This window comes from Galendromus occidentalis, unplaced genomic scaffold (genome assembly GCF_000255335.2).
Source record: "Galendromus occidentalis unplaced genomic scaffold, Mocc_1.1 scf7180000077121, whole genome shotgun sequence".
NCBI lineage: Eukaryota > Metazoa > Arthropoda > Arachnida > Mesostigmata > Phytoseiidae > Galendromus > Galendromus occidentalis.
The window spans coordinates 843711-868355 of NW_003805109.1; the positions used below are offsets into that span (position 1 = coordinate 843711).

Below are 24645 nucleotides of genomic sequence, written 5' to 3' on the forward strand. Positions count from 1 at the left end.
CGTCCTCGGATATGTCTGCCAGAAAGTCTGCACTTCCGAGACATTATCATAGACCGCCCGGGAACAGTTGACACGAAATCTTTGAGCTCGGCAGATCGTATGGAATTAAAAAATGTACAATGTGGCTGACGGGCGCTCTTCGACACTCCTGCTGTGAATGAATGAATTCGGAGTCATTTGGCGCGTCCGGATGCCGATCATTCGAGGAAAAGGCGGCGACTGTAGGTCCGTCTATGTATCCGAGGCGGAGCGTCGCGCTTGGCTGGTCTCACGGCAATCCGATGCTGCTGCGAGTGGAGCCTTGTGCCGCCACTGACAATGAGTCTGATCGCGTTGTACTTTTTATTGGGATAATCGTCGAACGATATTCGATACCCGAGCCGTTCTGCTGTTCACGACAATGTTTTCTCTACGCCAAGTTGTCCTCGTGTTTATCGTCGTTCTGTCCAGAAATTTCGCGGACATCGAATAGCTCTAGCAGACATTCTTAAAAACGTTTCGGAGTAGGAGGTTCTGGCATCCGATGTCGGATGCCGACGGAAATGAAGGAAATTCCCGTTTGCGGAAATTCGGAGACGATGAGACTTCCGAGGTGCCATCCACTGAAATGGTCTCGCTCTTGCCATGATCGTCCCTCAACGCTACAGACGATACCGACCAGTAGAAACCTGATCCGGCATGTCTCCCGAAGCCACCGACCACGAACCCCCATGATACTTCGTCCTCCGATGGGTGAAGGTGTACGTCCGATCGATTCGAACGTCCCGGAACGATTGGCGTGATTTTCTACGTACGCTCCCGTATTTTCGGCATCTTCCTATTTTCGGCACCAATGAGAGGGATCGGTCACTCTGCGCTCGAGATCATAAAATATTGTTTTCAGTTTCCGAAATCCGCTGGAGCCAATCTCCTCGATCAGTCTCTACCGTTTTCGTTCGTATAATAAAAATTAATCAACAAAAATGTGGCCTCAAGGGTGTGGGCGCTAGTCTCTGCGCGGATGCGGACTATGTTTTCAGGCATTGACAGTTCGCTCACGAGCGAGCCCCCGAGAGCGACCGATTCAATAGCCACCATGAACGATTTCGTCTGCCATTTCCAGAGAATTCAGGGAAGTCAAGAAGCCATCGTTGCTACGCGATAAGAAGCCGAACCCTGTAGATCGAGTGTTCGAGCAGCCAAATACCAGGCAAAGGACGATTATGAATATCATTCCTTCTACGAAATCTACGTTCATCGGAGAGGTTTCGAACCAAGCTCGATGTATGATGAAACACAGAAACAGCGGGGAAGGCGTCTGAGGGACAATGCTGCCCCGGAAATTCCTGGGGGAGCCGGCAATTCACATCATGACATGTCCGCGAGATGGGGCGAATATCTACGAACGACCGTTACGATTAGTGTTCTCGAGGCAGCTTCGTCAAAATACTCACAGGCTTGAGACCAGGCTCTGGGGGATCCGAGCTGAACAGACGAGATCCGACGTTTCACGAAGTTTCTGGAGACCAGCTCTGAAAAGTTAGCTTCATGGATACTTCTTGGGCGTCGAAAGATTTTGCGTGCCACGTGCCCAGACACAGCAATCCAGGATGACGGAGATCGGTTTTCTCTGCCGGCTTGCAGGGAATCGCTCCGATTTCTCGAACTCCCCGGAAGACTCGATATGATCTCGGGCGATTCTGCACGAGGCTGTGGCGGGAGCAAATGATTGGCGCTACGTTTACCGTCACGTGATGAAATCATAATGCCCATCGATCACGTCCACGTTCGCCGAGTCTCTTCTGCGCGATGGAGGCGGCTCAACGCGCAGGAAGCGATCAACATTTCTAAGAGACAGATGGGGAGTGGGAAGTTTAATCCTGGAGGCTCTAGAATAGGGATGCTTGATCCGCATTTTACATTCATGATCAAAGGTGATCACATCCATTGGGTTTCTGACTCGGAATCACGAGTGCGGGATGAATTCCGATCCGGCTGCCTCGTCTCAGATCCTCGACTGTTCATCAGGAAGGCGAAGTCTATGCCGTCAAAAGAGAAATCACGTTCCAGGGTCAACATCATCAGCATACTTGCCGACGCCGACATTTTCATCGGCTTCCTTCGTCACCGTTACATCTCCATCCTAGCTTGAAATCCTGATGAAGAGCGGGAGCTCCCTTGTCTCACGAGTTCGTCCGTTCCGCGACCGTGTGTACAGAGGGGACATGGAAAGTCGAACGAGTTGAAAACGAGGGCTAGCCTCTCGGGTCCTTGCCATCGGGGAATCGGACCCCCGTGAAGAGATCGTACCTGATTCCTTGGCCAGGATAAACCACTGACGATTTCAGGAGTTCTCCATTCATGAGTCGCGCCCCATGCGGGCAAGCTCTCCCATAGATACTCGAGAGAGGACACACATCTCGATTTCCAGGAATTATCTCCATACAAGCCATAGTTCGCTAGAAGTTATTCCCATACCAGGAGTCGTTTCCATATACCCCCAAAGTTCTCATACCGTGATCCGCTGGGTATTGAGGGGGAACATTGGATAGGAACCACGTTCACTACTAGGGATTGGCTCCAGGTGTTCTGAAGATATACGGGTTGCCTTCCCGGAGGGCACGCCAGAGATACCCCTGCTAGAATCAGCCCATAAAGAGATAATTTGTGAAATCATCGACTCAGGAATTTGTGTCCCGATTTCGGAGACCGTGGAGTACCGTGCGACAACGTGGTCGTCTCCCAGAGAGAATCTCCCCTGAGATTGCCTCTCTATCTTGCGAAGAGGTGGAGGGATCGAATCGTAGAGTCCCTCAATCAGTCTAGGACTTCCAACAGGGTGACCCGGGCATCCTGCCTTCCTCCGGAGCTAGATTGCATGGAATCGCCTCCAGTATTCCCGGGAGCTAGCAGGATTTCATGCTCATGGACTTAGGAAGAGATAAATTCGGTTCGTATCATCATGAAAAGGCTTCGTTCCTCGTCGCGCACCTCGTGGTATGATAATTAAGTCAAAAATGATTTTCATGTGACGATGCTTTATGTGAAAAACGATTCATCGCACAGAGCCGATCGAAATTCACGCGTTAGCACTGTTCTCTGTCCACGAAGACTTCATTGTATGTAGGGTGGATATCCGCCTCCAGTCTTTTGGCAGAAATTCTGATGTGATGTTACTGTCTCCTAGACAGCGAAATGTCGAGCATCAAAGCCAAGCTCTCCTCCGCGAAAAGAAGCTTGTCAGCTACGGCAGCTTTAAGCAGCAAGTTCGGATCGGTCGTGTCCCGCAATCCACTCACCATTCGGCATCGAGTCCTAGGCGCGCCCTCCAGAAGCGGGGCCATGAAAACAGTGAAGGAGACCGTCGGCGACCTTTCTCGTGCTGTTGGAAGCTCGACGGTTCCTTGATTGCCCAAAGTCAAGCGTGAAGACTTCGGTTCGAAATCATGTTCGCACATTCGTTCCATCCGCTTCGCGCTCGCCTCACAGATGGCGCCACTGTTAACAAACGACACTGTACCATGGATTCCCGAGCTTCAACGAACCATCAACGTTCCCTCATTTTCTTCTATGACTTATTCTCGGGAAACTGGTCTCTCTATCAAATGTTAGGTCTGGGAAGCGATGGGAACGGTGGTGGATTGCAGGAAATTATTTTTGCGATCCGAAAATATTTCAGAAATTTCAGGATTGATCAGTCCAGATAAACGGGAAAGGATCCACAATACCTATCCTGCATAGATCATAATTCGAGTCTCTAGAGTCGGGTCACATCGTGCTACCCGATTCCAATGCAGGGAAGCCCTGATCCTCGAATAAGCAGAGGCGTCCTGACGTGTCAAGAATTCTGGACGGGATTCTTAAAAAAAAAAGGGACGAAGATGTTCGACTAAGAGAGAGACGTTGTGAAGTACGCGTAACGTTGCGGAGTTTTGACGACTTGTTTTCATGATTGGTCCGAGCGCCCGGAACAGCCAGTTCGCACCTCGTTTTGTTCTCCATGTAGAGTTGTTGTTAAGCACCTTGTAGAACACGCTGTTCAACATGGCCCAGGACCGCCCCTTACCTGCTGCTGTCGCTGGCTGGAGCTAGATGCTTTCGGACGCTAGCGACCGGACTCTCTTGCTGGATATCACGGCTTGCCATGATTCCATTGGAGATTCAGCTATGCATGTAATCACTTAGTTCGTCGACGTCTTTCCCGTGAATCCGAGAGAAAGTTCAACAAGATCTGATCCAGCGAACAAGAACATGTTCGTCGAGAAATTGTCCAAGTGTGATGTTCAGAGTCTCAGAATATTTCCATCAGTCAAGAAAGTCTCGGCGATCGATGCCAGGGTGTGAACGCGCATAATGTGTTGGAATCGTTCCAAACAGACCGTAAGCTCCAGAGATGATTCGAATGTGCGCTGATCAATCGTTGCGCAAGGGAGCGATCGGCCACGCTAGAGCTGCGCTGGGATAATGTTGTCGTTGTAACGAAGCTGCTTAACCGAGGGTGGAAAGAACATGAATATATCATTAGTGACTGCTGACTGACACTATCGTCAGCTGGCGCCGTCGTCGCCCGCGCCGCCGACGTCAATGCCATTATTAAGTGCCACCGAAGATGGGTTCGACCGTAACGCTTCATTTCCGAAGGCCTTGCAGTCATTAAAGGCTCATACGATTGGGCTTGTGTTGAGTCCGACGGGTTCCGGGCCGCAGAGGGAATCGAACGCCTACGTGAGGCTCAACCTGGGGACGTCGAGGACATTTCCACGGAGGAGATCCTTGGGGTGCTCCTCGAGGATCCGCTGCTGCCTACCGAGACTTTCCAGAACCTTTCGAGTAGAAGTTTTCGAAAACTCTCGCCGGGTTCATTCGCCCGCCCGTCTTCTCGAAAGAGAGCACGGCTGTCGAGTGATGAGCCTGCTCCGGAGCTTGAGATCGAGGAGTTGAGTGGCCGTTCGTGGTCACAATTCTATGGGAATCTCCCGAAATTCTCCTATGCATGGAGATCCGAGTCGTGTTTTCGTCCAGAAACGAGGTGAAGTATCGAGGACCGAGCTCGTTAATGATTCACTGTCGAATGTTGCGCCCTCCTTTAGAGATCCGGTACCTTCAGCTGACTTATAGCGACGGTAGTTGATGCAGCGCTGCGGCGACAGGCGGAGCGACGGCGTTCAAGGCCTTACTGAATAATTGAACAAGCTGGTCCGAGCAACTAACGAAACTTGGGAGTCAAAAGTCCTTCTCACTCGCTGGCTGGCTGGCTACGCTCCCGCCACCGGCCCGCAGCCGCAGCAAGTCGAAATCTTTCTCCTTGAACGAGGACAGTCTGTGAGCCATTTTAGGAACCGCCAGGAGAGCCCCGGAGATAAATGAGTTTCTCCTGGGGCGCCTGGCGGGCGTGTGACCCTTTGTTATGTGCAGCACTTCCTGAACTTCCTTCTTCTCTGCTGGCAGCGGTGTTTTCCGCGCGCCGACTCATTCTGAGCGCCCTTTTGCCTTGTTGAGCCAAGTAAACAGCCCCCGACCATTTGTTGTGATTGTTAAGCGGGATGGAATCATGGAGTTCGCCGTTCGATACGATCCTGGACCACTAGGATGAGCGAGCAAAGATCACAGTGTTTGCGCTTCCTCTTCGCGCAGGCATTCTTTCGCACGAAACGATTTTCGAGCTTCTCGGGCGAGGGAAATTCCATCGCGACACGCGGTGGGAGCTCATGAGCGACGCACGCTGCTCCGGTGGAAAAAAGTTCCATGGGTGCTGAATCCCTGCGAAGCGAATACTTGACGCGACTCCGAGAGACGTTCAGTCCAAGCACGAACGGAAATAAATGCGTCCAATGACAAATCAGAATCAACTCGTCGTCATAATATCCACTCTCGAATTTCCATGGGTGAAGAGGATGAAACAACGAGATACATCGAGGATCCGCGCGCTTCGCTCTCGCTCTTGATTCTTTCGATGCAGGAACACGTGCGATGAGGTGAGTTCAATTCGCTTTGCACTTCCTCTGTGAGAAGCGGACGGGCTCCGACAACGGAGTGCATTCTGCTTGTCATTATGACACGTGAGCAGGCGCAGTCCGAATGAAGCCTGCCCCCTCGCCCAGCAGCACAAATCCACGAACATACACATAGCCTCCGTCTTGGGTATGTCGCGTCACTCTGAATCCGTCGGTCGACCGACTCGGCTCGAGTCCCATTAGCAATAGCAACAGTGAACATTCGTAGGTGAAGAGAGTTTTTGCCGCCGCCGCCGCTCCCCCATTCGTCAGTCCATTGGTTGCGGTCGCGTGCGTCGATGCCTCGTGGACGCTCGGGATACGGATCCATCAAGAGCTCTGAGCGAACGAGCGTCGAAGAAATAGATTCTATCACTTATTCAATCATCGACATACCTAATATTCTCCTCTGGGAGATCTATTCGGGAGCGCATATGTTCCGAAGCCTTTCCTGGCCGCAGGTTTCGAGTCGGGTTTCGTTCCTGTTGTCTCCAGTTGCCAAGGCATACCTGCCGGCAGAAAGCTCCATTTCAGACACGCCTCACTACGCGCTCTGAGTGCTTTCGCAGGGCGATAACAAGCGACCCACTACAATGACGACGTATTTGGCGTTGTACTTTTTCGGCACTTGCTGGAAGCTCCTCCTTCATCTCCTCATCCTCTTTCTACTTTCAATTGAACCACGGACATCCTTTCGCTTCGCCCAGCGGAACAGCAAAACAGAGCGAGCTCACGTCAGCGAGTAGGTGAAACTGGGCGGAGCACGGTACTCTTGCCTTCTCTGCTTCCTTGTCCTGACGACTCGTCTACCCATCTGGTAAGTTCGTCCGGAGATGTTCCACTCGGCATATGAATACGATTGCCATCATCGTATACATTCGTCTCGAGAGTCAAAAGATGACACGTGTTCTCCTTTAAGCACGGTTTTTAATGATGAGCCGTAAGAGAATTTCCTACCTACTTCCGACAACGGAACTGTGTACGACGGGCCATCACAAGAAACCAAACAGATAAAACAGTAGCAGCGAGGGAAAGACCATTGCTGGCTTTGGCTGCAAGCAAGCAAGCAAGGACACAGAACGCTGATCTAGTGCGACGGCGCGCAGCAGTGCCTAATGTAGTTTTCATGTAGCTAGCTGGCTCTCCATTGAGAACACGGCGCTTGAGGGGAGAATACAAGGGGACGGGCATCGGATCGGGGAAAACGAGGGAGCTTAGCACGGAAGCAGCCAGGCTAGCGCACAGAGAGGGAGGCCCGAGCGGCGGGACAGGGCGGGGGATGGGTGGAACAAGAAAAGCAGGGAAAGGGACTCAAGGGGTAAGGGACTCCAACATGTGTACAGCAAGCGGGGGTGGAAAATAGGGAAGCAAGAGGGATGTGAGTGCGTTCCTTGCTCGCTTCCGTCACAGCCATGCGGAAAGCAGTGATGCTATTTTCTATGCTTCTCTTCTTGAGGCTGCAGGGCGATTTTTCAGGCGATGTATCCTTTCGCGACCTCTATCTTCCCAGAAACGCTCATCGGACTGGAGAATATGCTCCTCGTTGGAGCGGCAGATCATCGCTCGATCGCACGGAACAACCTGTGGGACAAGCGACCGCGGGCGCTCGCGCGAAAAATGCGAGGGCGGGGCTGAAGCTACGCATCCCAGTCGCCCTCGGGCATCTTAAGGCTGGTATCTCTTCCCAGGCTCTACGGACACCACCGTCGTCGTCGTCGTCCTGCTCTATCCGGCGTTCAAGTCATGGAGGCGATTATTTTCATTCATTATTGATATAAATGACTTGTTGATAATAACGAGGCCACAGGAGCCGATTAGTGAGACAGTCAGGCGAGAAGAGATGCGGGTAGCGAGTTCAGTTCTGCATCGAGCATCGGCGACAGAAGCACCAGTTGCAGCCGCAGATTCTCCCCGATCAGATGAAGAAGACGATGAAGACTGGCATCCCTTCGATTACATCTTGAAATTTCGACTAATGACCGATCCCGCGACAGTTCCGCCGACTTGTCACAAGAAGCCCGAGAGAGTTTGCATCAAGTGACCCAACCAGCAGAGTACCCGCGTTCTGCTGCATGAGTCGATGCCGATCGCATTCAAAGCTCCGGAGCTGCAATTGGAGCAAAATATGACCGTGACGTTCTCGAGCTCCATGGCATAGGCATATGAAACATGTTCGTTTAAAACGATCTTTCCAGTCTACAAACTGAGATATCCGTTCCCCCTCGGTTCATATTTTCCAATCATCATCGACACTTTCGAGATCTTGTTGGAAATGTCTGTCTTTTAGACGACATAGATCACAAGAGGCCGTGGGAAGCATTGACTACAACAGCATTGACCATTACAGTAAAATTTCGTCAAAACGAAAACTTTTACACCGAACTCCCAATATAGTGGAATCTCGTCCCGTCGAACCTCGCGGCACCGGCAAATTCTTCTCGACGTTCTGGAAATTCGCCGTGAGGATTTTCGTGTGTTTCACCGTACAAAGAAAACTCTTTTCCCTGTCCGTTGGCTGGCTGGCTCGACTCATGGACAATGCCGGAAAGCTTCCCTTGCAGTGAATTTCCACAACCACGAAAGTATTTTGCCGACCCCGGGGGGGCTCGTTGTAACGAGATTTCACTGTGAACCTACGAACAGACATCGAAGGTAGATCGAGACGGCAAATGCATGAATGTATGTATGTTTCGATGGTCTCAGAACCATAATGCATACACTGGTTTCCACCTGTCTGGTGCATAATCGGCGCTGTCCGGTGCTCATTGGCCACTCTCCATCTGTTTTCCGATCTCTTCCCATTCCACGAGGAGCAAGAGCGCTCCTGAAATTGGATTCCCCGGCTCCGCTCGAAGTCAATAGAACTCTCTGAGGGGGAGCAGTCAGCTTTACAGCTTTAATGACCTCAGAAAGTACGAGCGTACAGAAAATTCGATGGAGATCGCTGCCGATGCGCCCTGACAATGGAATGTCGAAAATTCCCCTGTTTACATGCACATTTCCCTTCACTTTTCTCGATTTCCGTGCATAGACTGCTCATCTCAACTTAAAAGTATTCGACTCGGGAAGTAATTTCTTCGTCGAAATTCACGACAGCTTTCGAAGATTTGTAACGCTCAGCCTTAGAAAATGCTCATGGGCAATATTCGACCGTTGTCACGGATCTCATTCGGATTCTCAAAAGGGTGAGGAAATTTCTGGTGCGGTTCGGTCAGGGTGCCCATCAGCTCATCCGTTGCTTCGTATCAGTTTGGTGTCTGTTGTGTCCGGCCGGCCTAAGTGGTTCTGATGGAAACTCTGCGGCAGAAAAAGGTCATTTGCAAAAAAAAGACGTCGTCGCTTATTTCGGCTCTTTCCTCTGCTGAAACCATAGCGTCGGGCTCTAAATGCGAGCACTGCCCAGAGCGCCGTGATTTAATTTCACGGGACTCGTGGAAGGACTCCATACGATGAGAGTTCTCATTTCGAAAAAGGTATCTTACTTCTGGAACTCGATGTCCCGGACGAAAGAATCGACTGGTCGCTCGACGTTCATCGTTCTTGACGGTCTCTGAAGCGCCACGTCTCCACTCGCGTGTGTATTGCATCCCATCGCACAAAAGTCACCCGCGCGAGGAAGCTCTTTCACATCTCCAGAATTTCCCTAGCAAGCTCAAAAGGCTCACTCGGAGATATTCCAAATACTGGGCGAGTCCCCCCCATATAGCCTCACTTTGTCCCCCGTCCCTACTCCCCCCCCCATTGGTGGCAGTCCGTTCCTCCACTTCTCACTGGTTTTACCAACCTGTCAGATTGACAGTTAGACACCCTCGGCCGAGTTGCCTCGAACACAGGAGTAGCATTTAACGAGAAAGTGACACCTCTCGCGATTTGTCAACCGATTTGACGTGCAAGTACAGGTGTGCAACTGGAGGAGACGCGCTCGCTAAGAGCAGCCTTGGCGATGGACCGGCCGCTGTGTCGCTGAGTAATTTTCACCGAACCTGTGTACTACTCCAACGGTATGCAGCCCCGTTCCATCGAGAGGAGATTTCAGCGAGCCAGCCGGACGGTGACAGCCAGTCAGCCGGCCGGCCGGCCAGCGCTTCATCCCCCGATGGATCGCTCGGTCGATGCTTCCCTTCTCGGCGAACTACCGATACCTCACTGTATCGAAAATCAGGCTAAGAAGCGACATGTAGCTGAAGTGGCGCCGCTCCGAACGTTGTTAAATCAAGCGCGAGTTTGTCCATCGACTCACTTGCCAGAAGAAGAGATCTTCTTCTTAGAGTGTCTATGTACACTCTTTGAGGCTGTCTTTCTCCCACTTCGGCATGTCTGCTTGCCAGTGCTGTTACTCCATGCCATATGAGCCCTCGCAGCGGCAAGGCTAAGGAAAGCGAGCACACTGCCTCCCGAGTCATGCATATGGACTTAGGCTTAACACGCTCGGATAGTCATCACGGTTCTTTCGGCTAGGAGGCTCTCATCCGCTGGATCCATTCAGCTTATGGACAGCGCTCGTCTCGGGCTCGAAGTCGCGTCCGATCGCCAAACTGCCGACTGTGTTTCCGAACACAAACACTGAGTCCAAACCTCCCTCGACGCTGCCAATGACAAATAGCGCGGGCCTAAACTCTTATCTCATCAATCGAGTGAATCGTCAATGGGAGTTTTCGGAAAATTCTCCGTTTGTCGGTCTCGCATGCTTCCCCCCCCCTCCGGTACGGAAGATCTATTATATTCGTATTGGTATTCTCGGCGAAAGCGTCATTTTTCCACTGATACCGTGACGGACGGAACGGTCCGAATGATGATCTAATGAGCGGCCCGGTGTCTTTGTTGGCCGAGGCATGAGCTTTTGTGACAGTCATTCACCTCTCTTCCTTGGATCCACCTATGTGCTCGCGATTCCCTGGAGAGTGATTCTGGGGTCGGGAGTGAAGGCTTAGCCTCCGCGAGGGCAGCATTATTAATAGTCTATTAGCGGCTGTTAGTGGGATACTCCTTCACGACAGCTAGGCAGAAATGTCGGCTCTCAGCCCTAAGCAAGCTGAAAGGATTGCCTTCATCGTCGAGCGCTGCTTCTACTCAGCCGAATGATTTTGAAGATGTGAATTCTCTCTCGATTCATCACTTTCCCGAATTCGCGCTCACTTGTACCTCGAGTGAACGCTTCCTAATGCGTTCAAAAGACCCGAAGACGAAACGCCGCCGGAATACAGAACGCGCCGTTCTGTGACATTAAAAAGTCATTCATTTTCATTTCTGTCGGCGTGTCAGCGGACCGAATGCGCTGATATCCATTTTCTTTATTTTGTTGCAACGTGTTCCTCTTTTACCGACCGTCAATTAGCTGATTTGAGCTTGAATATAATGGTAGGGAGAATGTGCTGGTCTACGCTCTCACAGACCCTTAACAGAGATTGATCATTTCTGACTAATCATCTGTCTGTCTGTTTTCCCTCGTTTCCCCTTCCCAAGTGCATTTAGCACAAGGGACCGCGACAGAAGTAATTCGTGACGGATTTCTCTGCAATGCGAGCGAGGAAAAGGCGAGAAGAGTCCACCTTCTCGTAAATAAGGCTCACCAACTGTATTTATTCTGATGAACCGGCGTCCCAGACGTAGACTCCAAAAATCTCTGGGATATTGCAATCTCGAGCGAGCGGACTCGACCGAGTTCCGTTGTAAACTCGAGACATAGAGCTTCGACATGGAGTACGAACGACTCCGCTCGCTTGAGGAAATTCTATCCTGGAGAGATTTAGAGTCGACGTTCCGGGCGCCGGTCCATTAGAGACGAATACGGTATTGCGAATTCCTCACGTCATGGTCGCTCACTTGTCCATGGCGCCGAGAAGAATCGGAGAGCATCGTCGTGTGCGGAAATCTCCTCAAGTCATGAGCACGTCGAGAGAAATGTCTCATTTGGAACTTTGCAATCAATCCTCGCCAATCGCTCAACAGCTGTTCTGATTAAACTCGTCGCGAGACCGTTCAGGGAACCAGGAGCCATCTCTGATTGGTTCGAATCTTCTGAAAGTTTCCCCTGCGATCGTCTCCATAAAATGGAGAATTTCAAATTCATTCAAGAGTCTTCAAATGGGAGGAGGGGACGACGACGACGACAACGAACCGACGACAGAGAAGGGGCGGACTATGGAAGTAGCTTCAGAGAGACAGATTGAAAATCAGCCTCATTCCTAAATCTCCAGCTTGCGGGGTTGCCAGCGAGGAACTCTGCCGAGTAGGTTTGTGGTCATTCTGTTGTTCCTCTTCAGTGCGGCGGCGATGGGCTCACTCGATGGTTCTTGGCGACTCTCATCGTTTTTCTCTTCCCTGATCGTCTGTAAAGCAAATGTTCTACTTCCGCCGTTCGTGCTCATCAACCCCATCATATTTTATGCTCTATCTTTTGGTCCCTAACGTCCGGCTTCCTTTAGGTCCCGAGTCCTCAAATGGAAGTCATGCTCCTCGCAGTAGAGCCCAGCGACGAGGAGCTTCAGCAGGATCCGTCATTCATGATTACCCCGCGTGCTTGATGCGGAAGGATGAATGCTGCTGCGACCTTCGGGTCAGAGAAAATTAGAAACTCTTCGAATTCGAGGGGATTCCGAGCAATGCATCGGATCAGAGCCTCGGCCGCATTCAATCGACTCATCGATAGATGTATCACATAGCCGCCCGCCCGCCCTCCTTCACCCCCGCGCAACTCCACAGCGAAGCTCCGCCACTCTCGTTCCCCTTTGTTAGTCCCGGTAATTCATGCAAGAAATCATCAGGCTCTGACTTCAATTGAAGAACCGCTTGGCTAACTCACTGACGACTCAATGAGAGATGGCGGATGGGAAGGATTGTCTATGGAGTGAAGGAGAAGAATAACGAGAGACCACTTTGACGGCGGGCGATCAGTGAGAGAGACCGGAACTCGGTCCCTTGTCAGACGGAAGTGGTCTCTTTGTCGCCACAAATCTTTCTTCTTTCCCTGTTTTTGCTTCCATTGGCGACATCAGCCCTTGAGCTGCATCATTGCTTGAGTGCTGAGGATCCCGCGATTTGTACTTCGAGAGGAAAGAGCATCGATTTTGAGCGAGTCGATTCTGGTGCTTGGTGGTATCGAGGGAAAGGAACGATAAAATTCATTATTATTGGATCGGTCTCCGCAGCGCTAACAGAGTCGTGATTCAGTCTGAGCGCGAGCGCACGAAGCTTCACACTTACACTGGCTGCTGGTGTCACCTTCCGCGGCAGATTCGTCGCTCGTTATCAGCTCGGATATCAATATTCTTCGTAGTTCGTTCCTATCTGCAGAGCCATCTGAGCAATAGCGGCGGCGAACGAGTGAGCGACTGGCTGGCTCGCGAGAGCCATCTCAGCGTCGGTGCATTAACATACCTGGCTCCTATAAAGTCAACGCGAGTCGAGTACTGGCGAGCCGGGAGAGCCTACGGACCGACGAGCGAGCGAAGAACGAACGAACGAACGAGCCACCGAGCGAGCGGCGGGAGCACTTCGACCCTTCTACCTCATGAGGAGTCCCCTGTGTCCAGGGGGAAATCCGAACGAGCCATCGAGAACGATCTGATTCGATAGAAGTTACAATCACAGACAAACGCTCCCGCAAGTGATTTGTTTCCTTGCAAAATAATGAACTTCCGATTCCGTACAAATCAAGATATGCCATCGAGTAGAACACAGTCATCCTCCTCGGACAAGCCTCGCCGCCGTTTTTTCCCTTCCCTGTTCGCGTCAACGTTGGGAAGCTATAATTCCCGTCGGGAGGAATTGTCTTCGTTCGCAGTTTATAACTGCCCAGGAGTACATATATGTATAGTCGCATCTACCCGGGCGTATTATGTTCTAGGTTCCGTTCCGTACGGTGGTCGATTCGGATTTCAACGGAATGAGCGATCGATCCTGTCGTTCCTGGTCCTGTCATGATATCATTCCAACGAAAAGTCGAAGTGAGCGTTTCAATATTCCCGTATTCCAGCTTTCAGCTCGCGTGGCTCCGCGCAGCGCCTGCGGCAGGATTGGGGGCGGCACCCGGCGCTAATGGGTTCACTCGATCGATCATCTGACCGCGTCTAAGCTCAGATATACATACATAGTTTCGATATGATGAGGCGGAGAGAAGCTGGCAGAACCCGCCAGCTAGCGAGTGGACGAATGAACCCACCAGCCAGCCGACTAATGCTGTGGCTTATTGGTAGAGTTAATGCGCACGCACAATACTGATAGTGATATTGCTTCCTGCGAGCTCGTACCCTTACCATAGATGCGAGCTGTCCGCCGTATATGAGATTTCTTTCGGTGTTGTCCTTCGGATAGCCCACTGTTCGGAAGGCGAATATCCCGTGTCCACTGCCGCGACGCTCGATGGGATGTACAGACCCCGCACGAATCTTTATCGGGTGTTTATTAGCTCGCGATAGAAGGAGAAAGCGGAAAGATATTGAGAACATCGCGTCGGAAAAATTAGTCATGGAATCACGGATCTGTCGGGATAATTAGAGCGAGCCGCGATCACGCAACGGAAACGGGGATAAGGTTCGAATTCTGGTTTTGCCAGAACGACTCCGATGACTTCTGGGTCCTGATGTATATGGTTGATTATTCCGTCTGCAGCATCTCTTCACGCCACCACGCTGCGCCGACCCAGATCCATATTCGAAGGTGAGCAAAGTTCAGCCGTGAGTTGGAATCATCCGGATTCGCGATGCTTTCTCTTTTTCTCTCAACCGAGGGGATTTTCGGCGGAATAGTCCGAAACCAAACTCGGTGTCGTTCTTTGTCTAATTGCTGATCCCAGAAGCTGCTGAACATCGGTCCCGTCGGACCTCTACGAATGATTACAGATTGATAGTGCAGCATAACGCATCAGTTTATTTCAGCTTCGCCCGACTCGAGCTCTTAACAATTCATCCGAGTCGGATCTCGAAAGTACCCATCTGTAGTGAATTCGTTCCACGTCTCTATGGTTTCCGACTCTGAGATTGATTGTTCGCACGAAATTCTAAAATAAACGCGTTCTCGTTCATCATACGAAGTCGTATCCATGGTTCATGGTCGTCGGACCACCGTAGGGTCGGAAAAAGTTTGCGGGCATCGTTTTCGACATATTATTAAGCGCAGCCGTAAAGGAAAATAAGAGCTAGATACGAATCGTCGATCTCCGTTTTAGGCAATTAGGGCAGATGTGTGTGAATAAACCTTCCATGGTCCCGTTTTCCAGCGCCAATATCAGAATACAGAAGTTGCAAACGGGTCAGCGGATGTAGGCAGAAATATCATAGCTTCTTGTGACTTTATGTCGCTCTCCATTCGATTACATTGACTGCGCGCCCTCTTCTCTCCCATGGCCAGTGTATGGAATTTTCCTCGCGAGACAGAGGGGAATCTAGAACGGGCGAGCAATGTTCGCCGTTCGAGCTCTAGTACGTTTCCCGGAACTCCCATGTAACCATCGTTAGGAAGTGTGGGGACTCGGTGGCGACCCCGGGATCGCTTGGAAAATCCCGCATGGAACTATCTCCGATTTCCCCGAATTTTTCAAGATGTCGATTGCATGCATCGTATTTACATTATGTATATAATTTAATCCACTAAGCAGGGAGGCCCGTCTATCGTTAGTCAGGAGCTCCCGTACTCGAAGCTAACTATGTACACGAATCAGCGCTATAACTACCTACGACACGATTACATCGACTGAGCTCTGTATTCGGTATCGTATGGACTTTTGCGCTCGTCGGGTGCCGCGAGATTCAACGCTTGTCCGGCCGGAGACCACTGGCCCTGTTGCTGGGACGGACTGTGGTATTTGTGAGTCACCTCATTCCCGCTGCTAGCGTGATATTTCGATTGGGGTATGAAGGAATCGGTCGGCCCAAAGTACGAACCATCGCCGCCGTAGTACCTGAGAGAAGAGAGCGCTATGAGACCTCTTATCTTCATCGAGGGAAGTGTCGTAAGCAGATCCCGAACTCACCTGCTGGCTTCGAGGAGCTCGCTTTGAGCTGCTGTCTGTGCTAGTGACCAGATTTTGGGTTTGGGACTCGTCGACGAACCGAACATATGCCCGCCGTGGAAAGGACTTCGACTGGTGTCCGGATGTGTGGGAACACAATGGTACTTTTCAGGTGAGAGGTACTTCTGCGTCACCTCTGGCGAGCTGTTGTGATACTTCTCCGCGTATTTCGGGAGACTGTGCGCATCCGTGGGCTCACGTGAAAGATCCGCGTTCGATGACTCGTAACGGGACGAAGCGGAGGTGGGATACGGCGTTCGAGTCACACCTGTAATTATTCAGCTTTCCTTGTTGGTTTTTCAATGAGGATCTTATCGGATTCACGGAGCGAGTACCGCCGCAGTGCTCGCCACCAGGATCAGCGCCAAGGTGCCAATTCGAACGCGCATATTTAAAAATGGAACTCGAGTTTCTCTCGGATCGATCCGTGTGGAGATGTCATGTCTGCGGTTCATTTCGAATCTGCCGAGAAGGTAGATGTTCATCTCGATTCGTTGCCGTCGTGTAACACTAGATTCAAGATGGCTTGCTGACGATCGATTCTGCTGGTGGTATCGACCGACTTCATCAATCGACTTCTTTAAGTTGCTTCCCGACGCTTATTCATTTGTATATATGCCTCAGATGGGGAATATTCCTCCAGTTTCGCATAACTGTTCTGGAAACGAGTACTGCTCATCTCACCGAAAACGAGGACCGAACTACAGACAAACGGAATTGGCTCGCGATGTTCGTTGCTTCTCGGAGGTGCTCCGACGCGGCAGTCCAAGTGAGCTAGATGCATTCATTCGAGTAATGAGTTAAGTGGTCCTGCGCTCGGTGTTGTGCTCACGGGAGGACAAATACTTCTCTCGGCTCTCCCTCGGCGGGGAATTCGGAGGCCCGAGTCAGTCGAGCAGAGGCGAGTTCGGTTTTCACCGCGGAAAAACGAGTCGGAAAGCTTGGTTCGGACTGCTCTTCGCATTTATTCTCGGACAGAAGCACAGTGGATTTCCACCAATCGGGGGAAGTTACGTCGACGCCAAGCGGAACAGCACTGTTCGCCCACGCCCCTCTGCAGAGGTGTCGCTATGATAATTCTATATTTCACGGTGCGGAACTCCAAAGATATATCGCTTCGAAATAAGGGGCGGCACTCCGAATGTATCAGAAGCGAACGAAGAGTTCACGACGACGATGGAGACGACGACCAGGTCTACTCGACGCCACCGAAGCGCTCAAGCAACGCGCGCAGATGCGTTTAGTGGATCGCGTGCTCAAATATCATAAAATCTTGACTCGTTATGGAAGAAAGTATGGATGGATAGACAGATAGATGGCGGATGGACTGACCGACCGACTGACTGTGGGACAGACAGACCGACAGACGGCCGAGCAGGCAGGCAGGCAGGCAGACAGACAGACGAACGGACCGTCCGACTCATAGGTAGATAGATGGATGGCGGTATCATGGCTTCGCCCGCATAGAAACCGAGCCGGACACTTGAGATTTGCGAGTCCAAGCATTGATGGTAGCCTTCATCGCTCGCTACCGGACGCCTAGAACCATCTTTAAGAGCCGTTCTGTGTAAGCCACAAGCCATTAGCAAAACGAAATGAGAAAGCTCGACTATTTGTGATACGGCCGGATCAAACAGAAGGCATTCCGTTTACTTCGCTCTGGTGCCAACGCACCAGAATCACGCTCTAATCACCGGACGGATGTCTTATCCCAAGTCACCGTACGGAACCGATGGAAGACGTCAGGTCTTTCCCGGAACTTATTTTCGCGGGACGATGCCTCGTGGACGACAGTTCTTTGAGGCTCCGCTGTTCGTCGCTTTGCCTCCAGGAGCTTTCCCTGAAGGAACTGGAGGAGGAATTCTTGGACTAATGGTGGGGAGCTCCGGAGCCTGGAGGCCAGCCGGAGCTGGCAAACGCCGCTAAGCATCGTAGAGTCATTAATTTGAAAAATCATCACACGTCAGATGGGTTTCCGCGCAGTTGAATTGTTGTCGCTCAACTAAACGCATTCTAGAAATGGGAAGAAGTTTTGTAGTGTATAAGTTTTTCTGTTTCTGTCAGTCGGTCTGCTGGCGCTGCCGCCGCGCCTTCGGAATGATCTTTCTATTCTCTTCATCGCTTTCCTCGACCGTCGAGTCGTCCCTTGAAACTTCGCGCGCAACGAGTAGGAAACAAAAGAATTACAATAATGATTGTGATGAAATTTCGGCCGGAAAAAAAGTTTCTACGTCCGTCTTAGCAGTCGAATGACTATGCCTGAATGCCGATACATATCTATGGCAGCGACTGAGACGATGAATCGATCCGGTCCTAGTCGATCTCAAGGGAGGAGGATTCTAGCTCACTGACCGTTCTTGTTGCTGATCTGGTTCGGGGCTCTATCGCGTTCGTCAGACTGAGGACCCACGTCATCGTCGTCTTCGTCATCTTCATCGTTTGTCCGAGTCTTATCCTCCTCCTCCGCAGGTCTGGCAAAATCAAACTCTTGTACAGATGACTCCTTCATTCCTACTACGGACTGATGTCGGAAGGGAGGGAGTAGAAAGCTCACCTATTGCGCGGTTCCCACGTCATCTTGTTTTCTTTCTTCAGCCGTCTCCGTGCATTCGCGAACCATGTCGAAACCTACGGAAGAGCGATGGAAGCGCGAATGAGCAGACTGGCGAACCTTACGCGTTATACAGAAACGGGCCTTAAAAATAATTACTTACTTGTGTGAGGGTCATCTTGGTTATGATAGCTAACATGATTTTCTCGCCTTTCGTCGGGTAGGGATTTTTCCGATGCTCGTAGAGCCACGCTTTCAATGTATTCGTTGTTTCACGGGTGGCGTTCTTCCTTCTGGCGACCGAATCCATTGTTGACGAATAGCTGCTCGGGAAAATTTATATCCACATTATTCTTCTCTCACATGTTCGACAGGGTTCCCCGGACCTATAGCGCGGGACTCGACAAGCACTGTTCGGAAGGCTATGCCCAGCGGATTCGAATCCGACTCTCGCTCGCTGGAGGGAGTAGCCGGCTGCAAAAATCGACTCGGTTCCTCCGCGAGGTCCAGCGTCAACAACGCAGCCGCAGATGTGCGCGTGATGGCTCGGTTTTCTTGGACTTCATAAGCTTCCTTTCAATTTTCGAGCTTGCCTCGCTTCAAAGCGCTACGCAGACTTGTCTCACTGAGTTTCTTGTCGCTTGTCAGTGAGATGCTTGATTTATATTCGAAAAAAAATTCGGGAAATCACCAACGAGCGGCGAATTGAATAAATGCGTTATCATGAGAGTCCGCCTAAAGCACGCCGCCAGAACTCAACGGCCGTGTTCGTCTGCGGCGCGCTGACGTCGATGAGAGCCGACACGAACTGGATCAGAATCTCATTAACATATTGACATCGTGTGTGTTCGCCTGTTGCTGAGTGAGCTTGTATCCCCGTGCTTCCGGTGCACTTCTGTCGGTCGACTGACTGAACAGGATTCAGGACACTCGCATAATTTTCACCGAGATTATCCTTCTCGAATAATTCTCGAAAAGAAACCGGCTACTGGCTCGCTGACAGAAATGCACGTCTACTCATTATTCGGCCTATTTCCGATCGCAGCGCGGAATTTAGCCTTTTTTCTCCAATCTTGTTCCCGTCTCGGGCTGCGTGTTACCTTGAGAAGGCAACCGAGTGCCATCGTTTGGAGCCTAAACCCAAAATACTGAACATAGAGCAGGATCCGATTTGCTGGACCTCAATTTTAGTCACAATGCTCAATTTAAGTGATCGTATCGAATGTCGCTGCTTCTGTCGGTAGTAGCATGCTCGTAGCGAAAGAAGCAGGAGATGTATAAGCTGCAGTCGCGATTGTTATTGTAGGAGCCATCTGGCTAAAGTAGCGAATAATGATTCAGATAGCATCTCAATCAGAAGTTTATCGGGCGATCTGAGCAAACGCTCGGCGCAGGTTAGACCGAGCGAGCGAGCGTCTCGATCGATGGGGGACTAAAAAGAGGAAATCGTACCCCCTCCTAATTCATTAGAGTTTCACATTTCGGAATGGAGCGTGTATACGTGGGCTCCCGATACGGTAGCGCGATGAGAATCAACAAGCGGTCTGAGTCGGCTTTTCGCACTATCATGGCCCATAGGTTCACGCATTATGTCGATGAAGAGAAATACAAGGAACCCAGCTCGATCGCTAGAGATGTGCGCGCTGTCAATAGGAGTGACAAATTTGAAGAGCTCGCACCCTGAGTACCCTACGGAACAGTCAACCCCGAGCTTCCGACCGTTGATGCTATCTGCCTGCATTCACTCGAGGATACAGAGAGAAGCGGAACGGCGTGGCACCACTAGGCGTTGAACAGTTCCTCAAAGGTTGCATTGTGTTTGAAGATGTCATCCGAGAGATTCGACGAGGGGAAATAGAATTATTCTCTGCAGGAATGATTTGTCTTGTTTATATTCGGGAATTGGGCAGACCCTACGGTTTGGATTAGGTCTGATCCCGCTCTGGCCAATTTCCGTTCGATGAGATCACCGATGCCTTTGGCACCCGAGGATGCACGCATATCTTCCCCGACCTTGTCATTGAGGGTCGATTGGAAATCAGCTCCACCATAATGAGTACAAAATCGATGTTTGATGATTTCTGATTGTTAGCCAATCCTGACGAGTCAATGGTCCACTTAAGGACAAGAGCCATTACACCCAGCTCGCAGAGGACGAAGCTTAGACGAGAGGCGAACGAACGAGCGACAAGTCACTGAACACTTGTCCCTTGGGAACGAGTTTTTTTCACTGCAGGAGAGCGAATTGTCAGCTCGAGAGCGGTTCCCTCGGCCCGTCTCGAGCGAGTCGAGTCGTCGTCGTCGTCATCCGCCCGGCGGGACAAATTGTAGCCGCGCGGAGCTGTCAAACGAAACCTGTGAATGGAAGCCGAGAGCTTGCTACCTCGTCTTCGTACATAAATCTGTGTGTACTAGTCACAAGAGATCCGAGCGCGGAACGATGGACGCACTCCGCGAGTTCGACGCAAAAGGCCGGCGCGCGGTTCGCGGACCGGAAATTTGTTCTGGGCGATACGAATTTCCGGAAACCTTTCGCGCCCCTCTTCGTCACCTCGCTTGGATTGCCATGACGGCCTTCGTAGATGGGCGGCTGAGTTTCAAACATCGCAGACGCTCCTGGGCAGTTTCGAGTTTTTGTTTCAGGTGGCTCGAACGAGGAGCCGTTTCAATTCGTCGCTGACACAACAAATCAGGGTGGAGCAATTCTCGTCCTCGTCCTGTTTCATTCAAGCAGTGAGCAATAGCCAGAATACCCTGATGAATCGAAGAAGGAGCCCTCTCTCTCCTCCAACTTGTTCCTAACTATATCATTGTGCTGAAACGGAGGGACTCATACGGAAGGAACGGAAGCGGACGCGCTTATTCGCAATTATTCCCTGTTCCTCTTCGAGAGTCCTCCACACTCGAAATACGGGGAACTTCTCCACGCTGCACACCCTTCGAGGCTGAGGGCGTTGCTCACTTCGAGTCGGGTGCACCTCGTTTTGTTGTTTTGGTTTGTCGTTTCGATGCAGTGAGTTGCACAAAGATGGGAGGTAGGAAGTCATAGAGAGAAATACCCCCATCAAAGACACACAACAAAGCCAGCGAGTTGACTCTGTTACTAAGCCGGTTTTTATTGTCTTTTCGGATTCAAGCGAAGCAGACCCCAGGGAATCGGGATCGAGCGGGAGAGAAAAAAGCAAAGAGAAGCATCACGGATACACTCCCGGGGTATAAGAGCCTCAAGCGAGAGGGGACGCCCCGGGGAGACACTCGAGTTTTTAGAGGCTTCCCATTAAACAATCAGCATTTTTCGGGGATGTCTCACGCACCAAGAAATGGGTTGGAATCAATCGAAGATCGTTGATATGGATCGAATGCTAATGAGTGCGAAATTAGTGCTTACCGGTCTCCATAGGGTGTATAGGCCAACCCCGCCGGATCGTAGGGATAGCCGCCCGCGGGAGGGACTCCCCAGTTGCCACTCGCAGGGTAGAAAGGTGCAGACGGAACATATCCACTCGGAGCGGAATCTGTGGACGACTGGTACAGACCATTCACCTGCAACAGTCAGGTCGATACGCTCTTTCAGCAGATAGTACCGTATCGATATGTTCATCACGTACAAAAATCCACTACATGGAAGAGGCAACCAGATCAATTGGCTTCCGGTTCCTTGCGGAGAGGCGAGATACTACTTTTCCGCAAGATCTCGTGAGCTCCGTTGGCTTGCCCACGAAAATAATAAATTTAATTTTTGCATCAATCGGTACAATGGCAACCGCAGTGGCACAATGGGCAGTCGCAATTTTCAAATTTCGTTTTTCAGCGACGATTCGATCTGGATCCATCGTTCGCATCGAATTGCGGCTCATTCGAATCCACTCATTACCCAGCGCATGCATTGTACCAAATAAGTAGGCCAGCACATGTTGCCCAGAGTCAGTATAACATGATGCACTAAATAAAAATCCAGGCGGGGCTATTCGTCCTTATCATTCGGGCAGTCGGGAATGCAACAGCTTATCCCCGATGAAGGGATCAGGCTTTTTGTTTCCTTTTTTTTCTAAATCAAAATCACTCGCCCAATCTATAACCAGGCGAAAACACTCACTGTTAATGGAGGTGCGCCCGAGGGCAACCTCGTTGAATGGTAGAGACTTGAAGAGTGGAAACTATCATAAGGAATCGATGGATCTTCTGTTCTCGCATCGTGATGTCCCCCGAGAGACCCAAGTGACGCGACGGGGTCGTGTGACACTCCTAATGTCGATCTAGACGAAATGTAGTTGCCCGGCGGAGACGGCGCAGCAGGTGAAGACGAGGAGGAAGTGTTTTGTGGCGTGGTGCCTAAGCGGTGGACCTACAAAGCAAGGGAATCGCACGGATTTAGAAGGAGGCATCCACCAATCTTATCAGCAGAAACTCCTATTCCTGGTCGGTTGGATTGCCGGACAGCTTCGCGGCTCGCGGCAGGCCTCAAGATCCGCGAGCCCTGGCCACTCTCGAGGAAGAGTCGTACGCACGGGGGCGATTCCTTCGCGCGGAAATTATCGTCTGATGCTTCTCGTCGGCGGTAGTTTCCAGTTTGGGACTACTTATAGGTAAGTGCACCGACGACGAGGCCGAACGAGCCAGCACTGGTTGGGGTGGTCGCTCGGCTATCAAACTGAGTAATCAAAAAGTATACGTGACGACCACCGGGCATAAATGACGAACCCCGCCTAGCTAGGAACAGATAACCGCTAAATTTTAGTTGAGTCTGGCGGATGCATACTTATTAGAACATACGAAGACCGTACAAATAGACGAGCGAACATGAATACGCGACTACATTTTTTCGGCGGTGTCTGTTCAACGAAAACGAACAAGTCTAATTGTTCTCATGATCCCCCTTCGGAGCATTGGACATATCCGATGGTATCATCGCTCACTCACGTCACTAGAAAAAAAACCATCGGCGGCTACTGATGTCGTGACGTACGGATCTCGCCTCATGGATCCGACTACTGCCGAGGTGTGGGAATCTCATTGCTCGGAATAAAAGGAAGAGTCAGTCTCTCGCAGAACCGTCTCATCGCTTTCGTGAACTCGGGTCGAAAAACAAACTCGATATAAAAAAGAGCTGAATGATTAGGATTGATACGAGTCCGCCGGTCCTCGGACCAGTAAGTCCGTATGATACGTGATCGCGGAAGTTCGAGTGAAACGACGTACTCCGACGTGTAAAGCTCGCTCATCGGTAGCGGAGCACAAAGCCCTCCGTTTGTTAATGCGACGACTGCGCTGAGGGCGTACGACTCGATGTCGGACATGTGTTCCACTGTCTACAGACACTACGGACCAACTCCGCCGGATTCTGGTCCAGCCGGTCTGCCGCGGTGCTTGTCGAAGCAAGCAACAGCACGGCTCATCGCTGTAATGATGTTGTTCGGTATGACCCGAACGGATAATTCGACTAGGTCAGATATTGAACGGCGAACGAGTTCGGAGCTCGCGCAGCAACATCATCCTCATGATCATCGGTGTGATCATGCACTCAGAAGAAAGTGGAAGAATTTACTCCCGCCCCCTCCCCTTCAACTGCTGACTCTATATGATGCGCGAATGAGGCTCTGAATTTAGACCGTGAGAGGGATCCGGGTCAGCCGGAAATCATGAGCGCGCGTCCAAATTTATACCGTTCTGTCAAGAGTTATACCTCCCGTCTGCGATGGACGCATGACGGACACTCGAGCCAAGCGAAAATTCGACAAGAGAAAAAATGCACGGAGGCAGCTGTTTTTGGACGGATCCATGATGTCGTCGATGGTAGTACTTTCGCTGTCATGCGACATTGACCAACTCGAGCATTTAGTTTTGATCTGGCTTCGTTCTGTTCAGTAATACGGATGGGAGACTCGTCGCGGTCCCGGTATGCTTTCAGAGACAGCCCCGTGAATGACGGCAACACTAAAATGAAACAACAAAACAGCGGAGGGGGCGATGGCAGCGTCAGAACCAGCGAGTCGTACGTGATTTATGTCTGTCGCCAGCACAGTCGCTAATAGCGATCTAATGACACTGACGAAGAGATGATGGCGGTGCTAGCAGTAGTGGTGACGTCTGGTTTGGCCTGGATCACCCCGTAT

At 51.1% G+C, this 24645-nt stretch overlaps 1 protein-coding gene across 1 annotated transcript; it reads right to left on the reverse strand.

The window, feature by feature from the left end:
* Positions 1-15653: 15653 nt before the first annotated feature.
* On the reverse strand, positions 15654-22701 carry LOC100898204 (iroquois-class homeodomain protein irx-3). The gene is made up of 7 exons (XM_003741135.1): positions 22629-22701; positions 21921-22075; positions 18696-18855; positions 18536-18609; positions 18334-18452; positions 15943-16249; positions 15654-15870 (listed from the first exon to the last, which is right to left on the reverse strand). The coding sequence occupies exons 3-7, from the start codon at positions 18840-18842 to the stop codon at positions 15654-15656; spliced, it is 864 nt and encodes a 287-aa protein (XP_003741183.1). The 5' UTR covers positions 18843-18855; positions 21921-22075; positions 22629-22701.
* Between the last annotated feature and the right edge of the window lie 1944 nt (positions 22702-24645).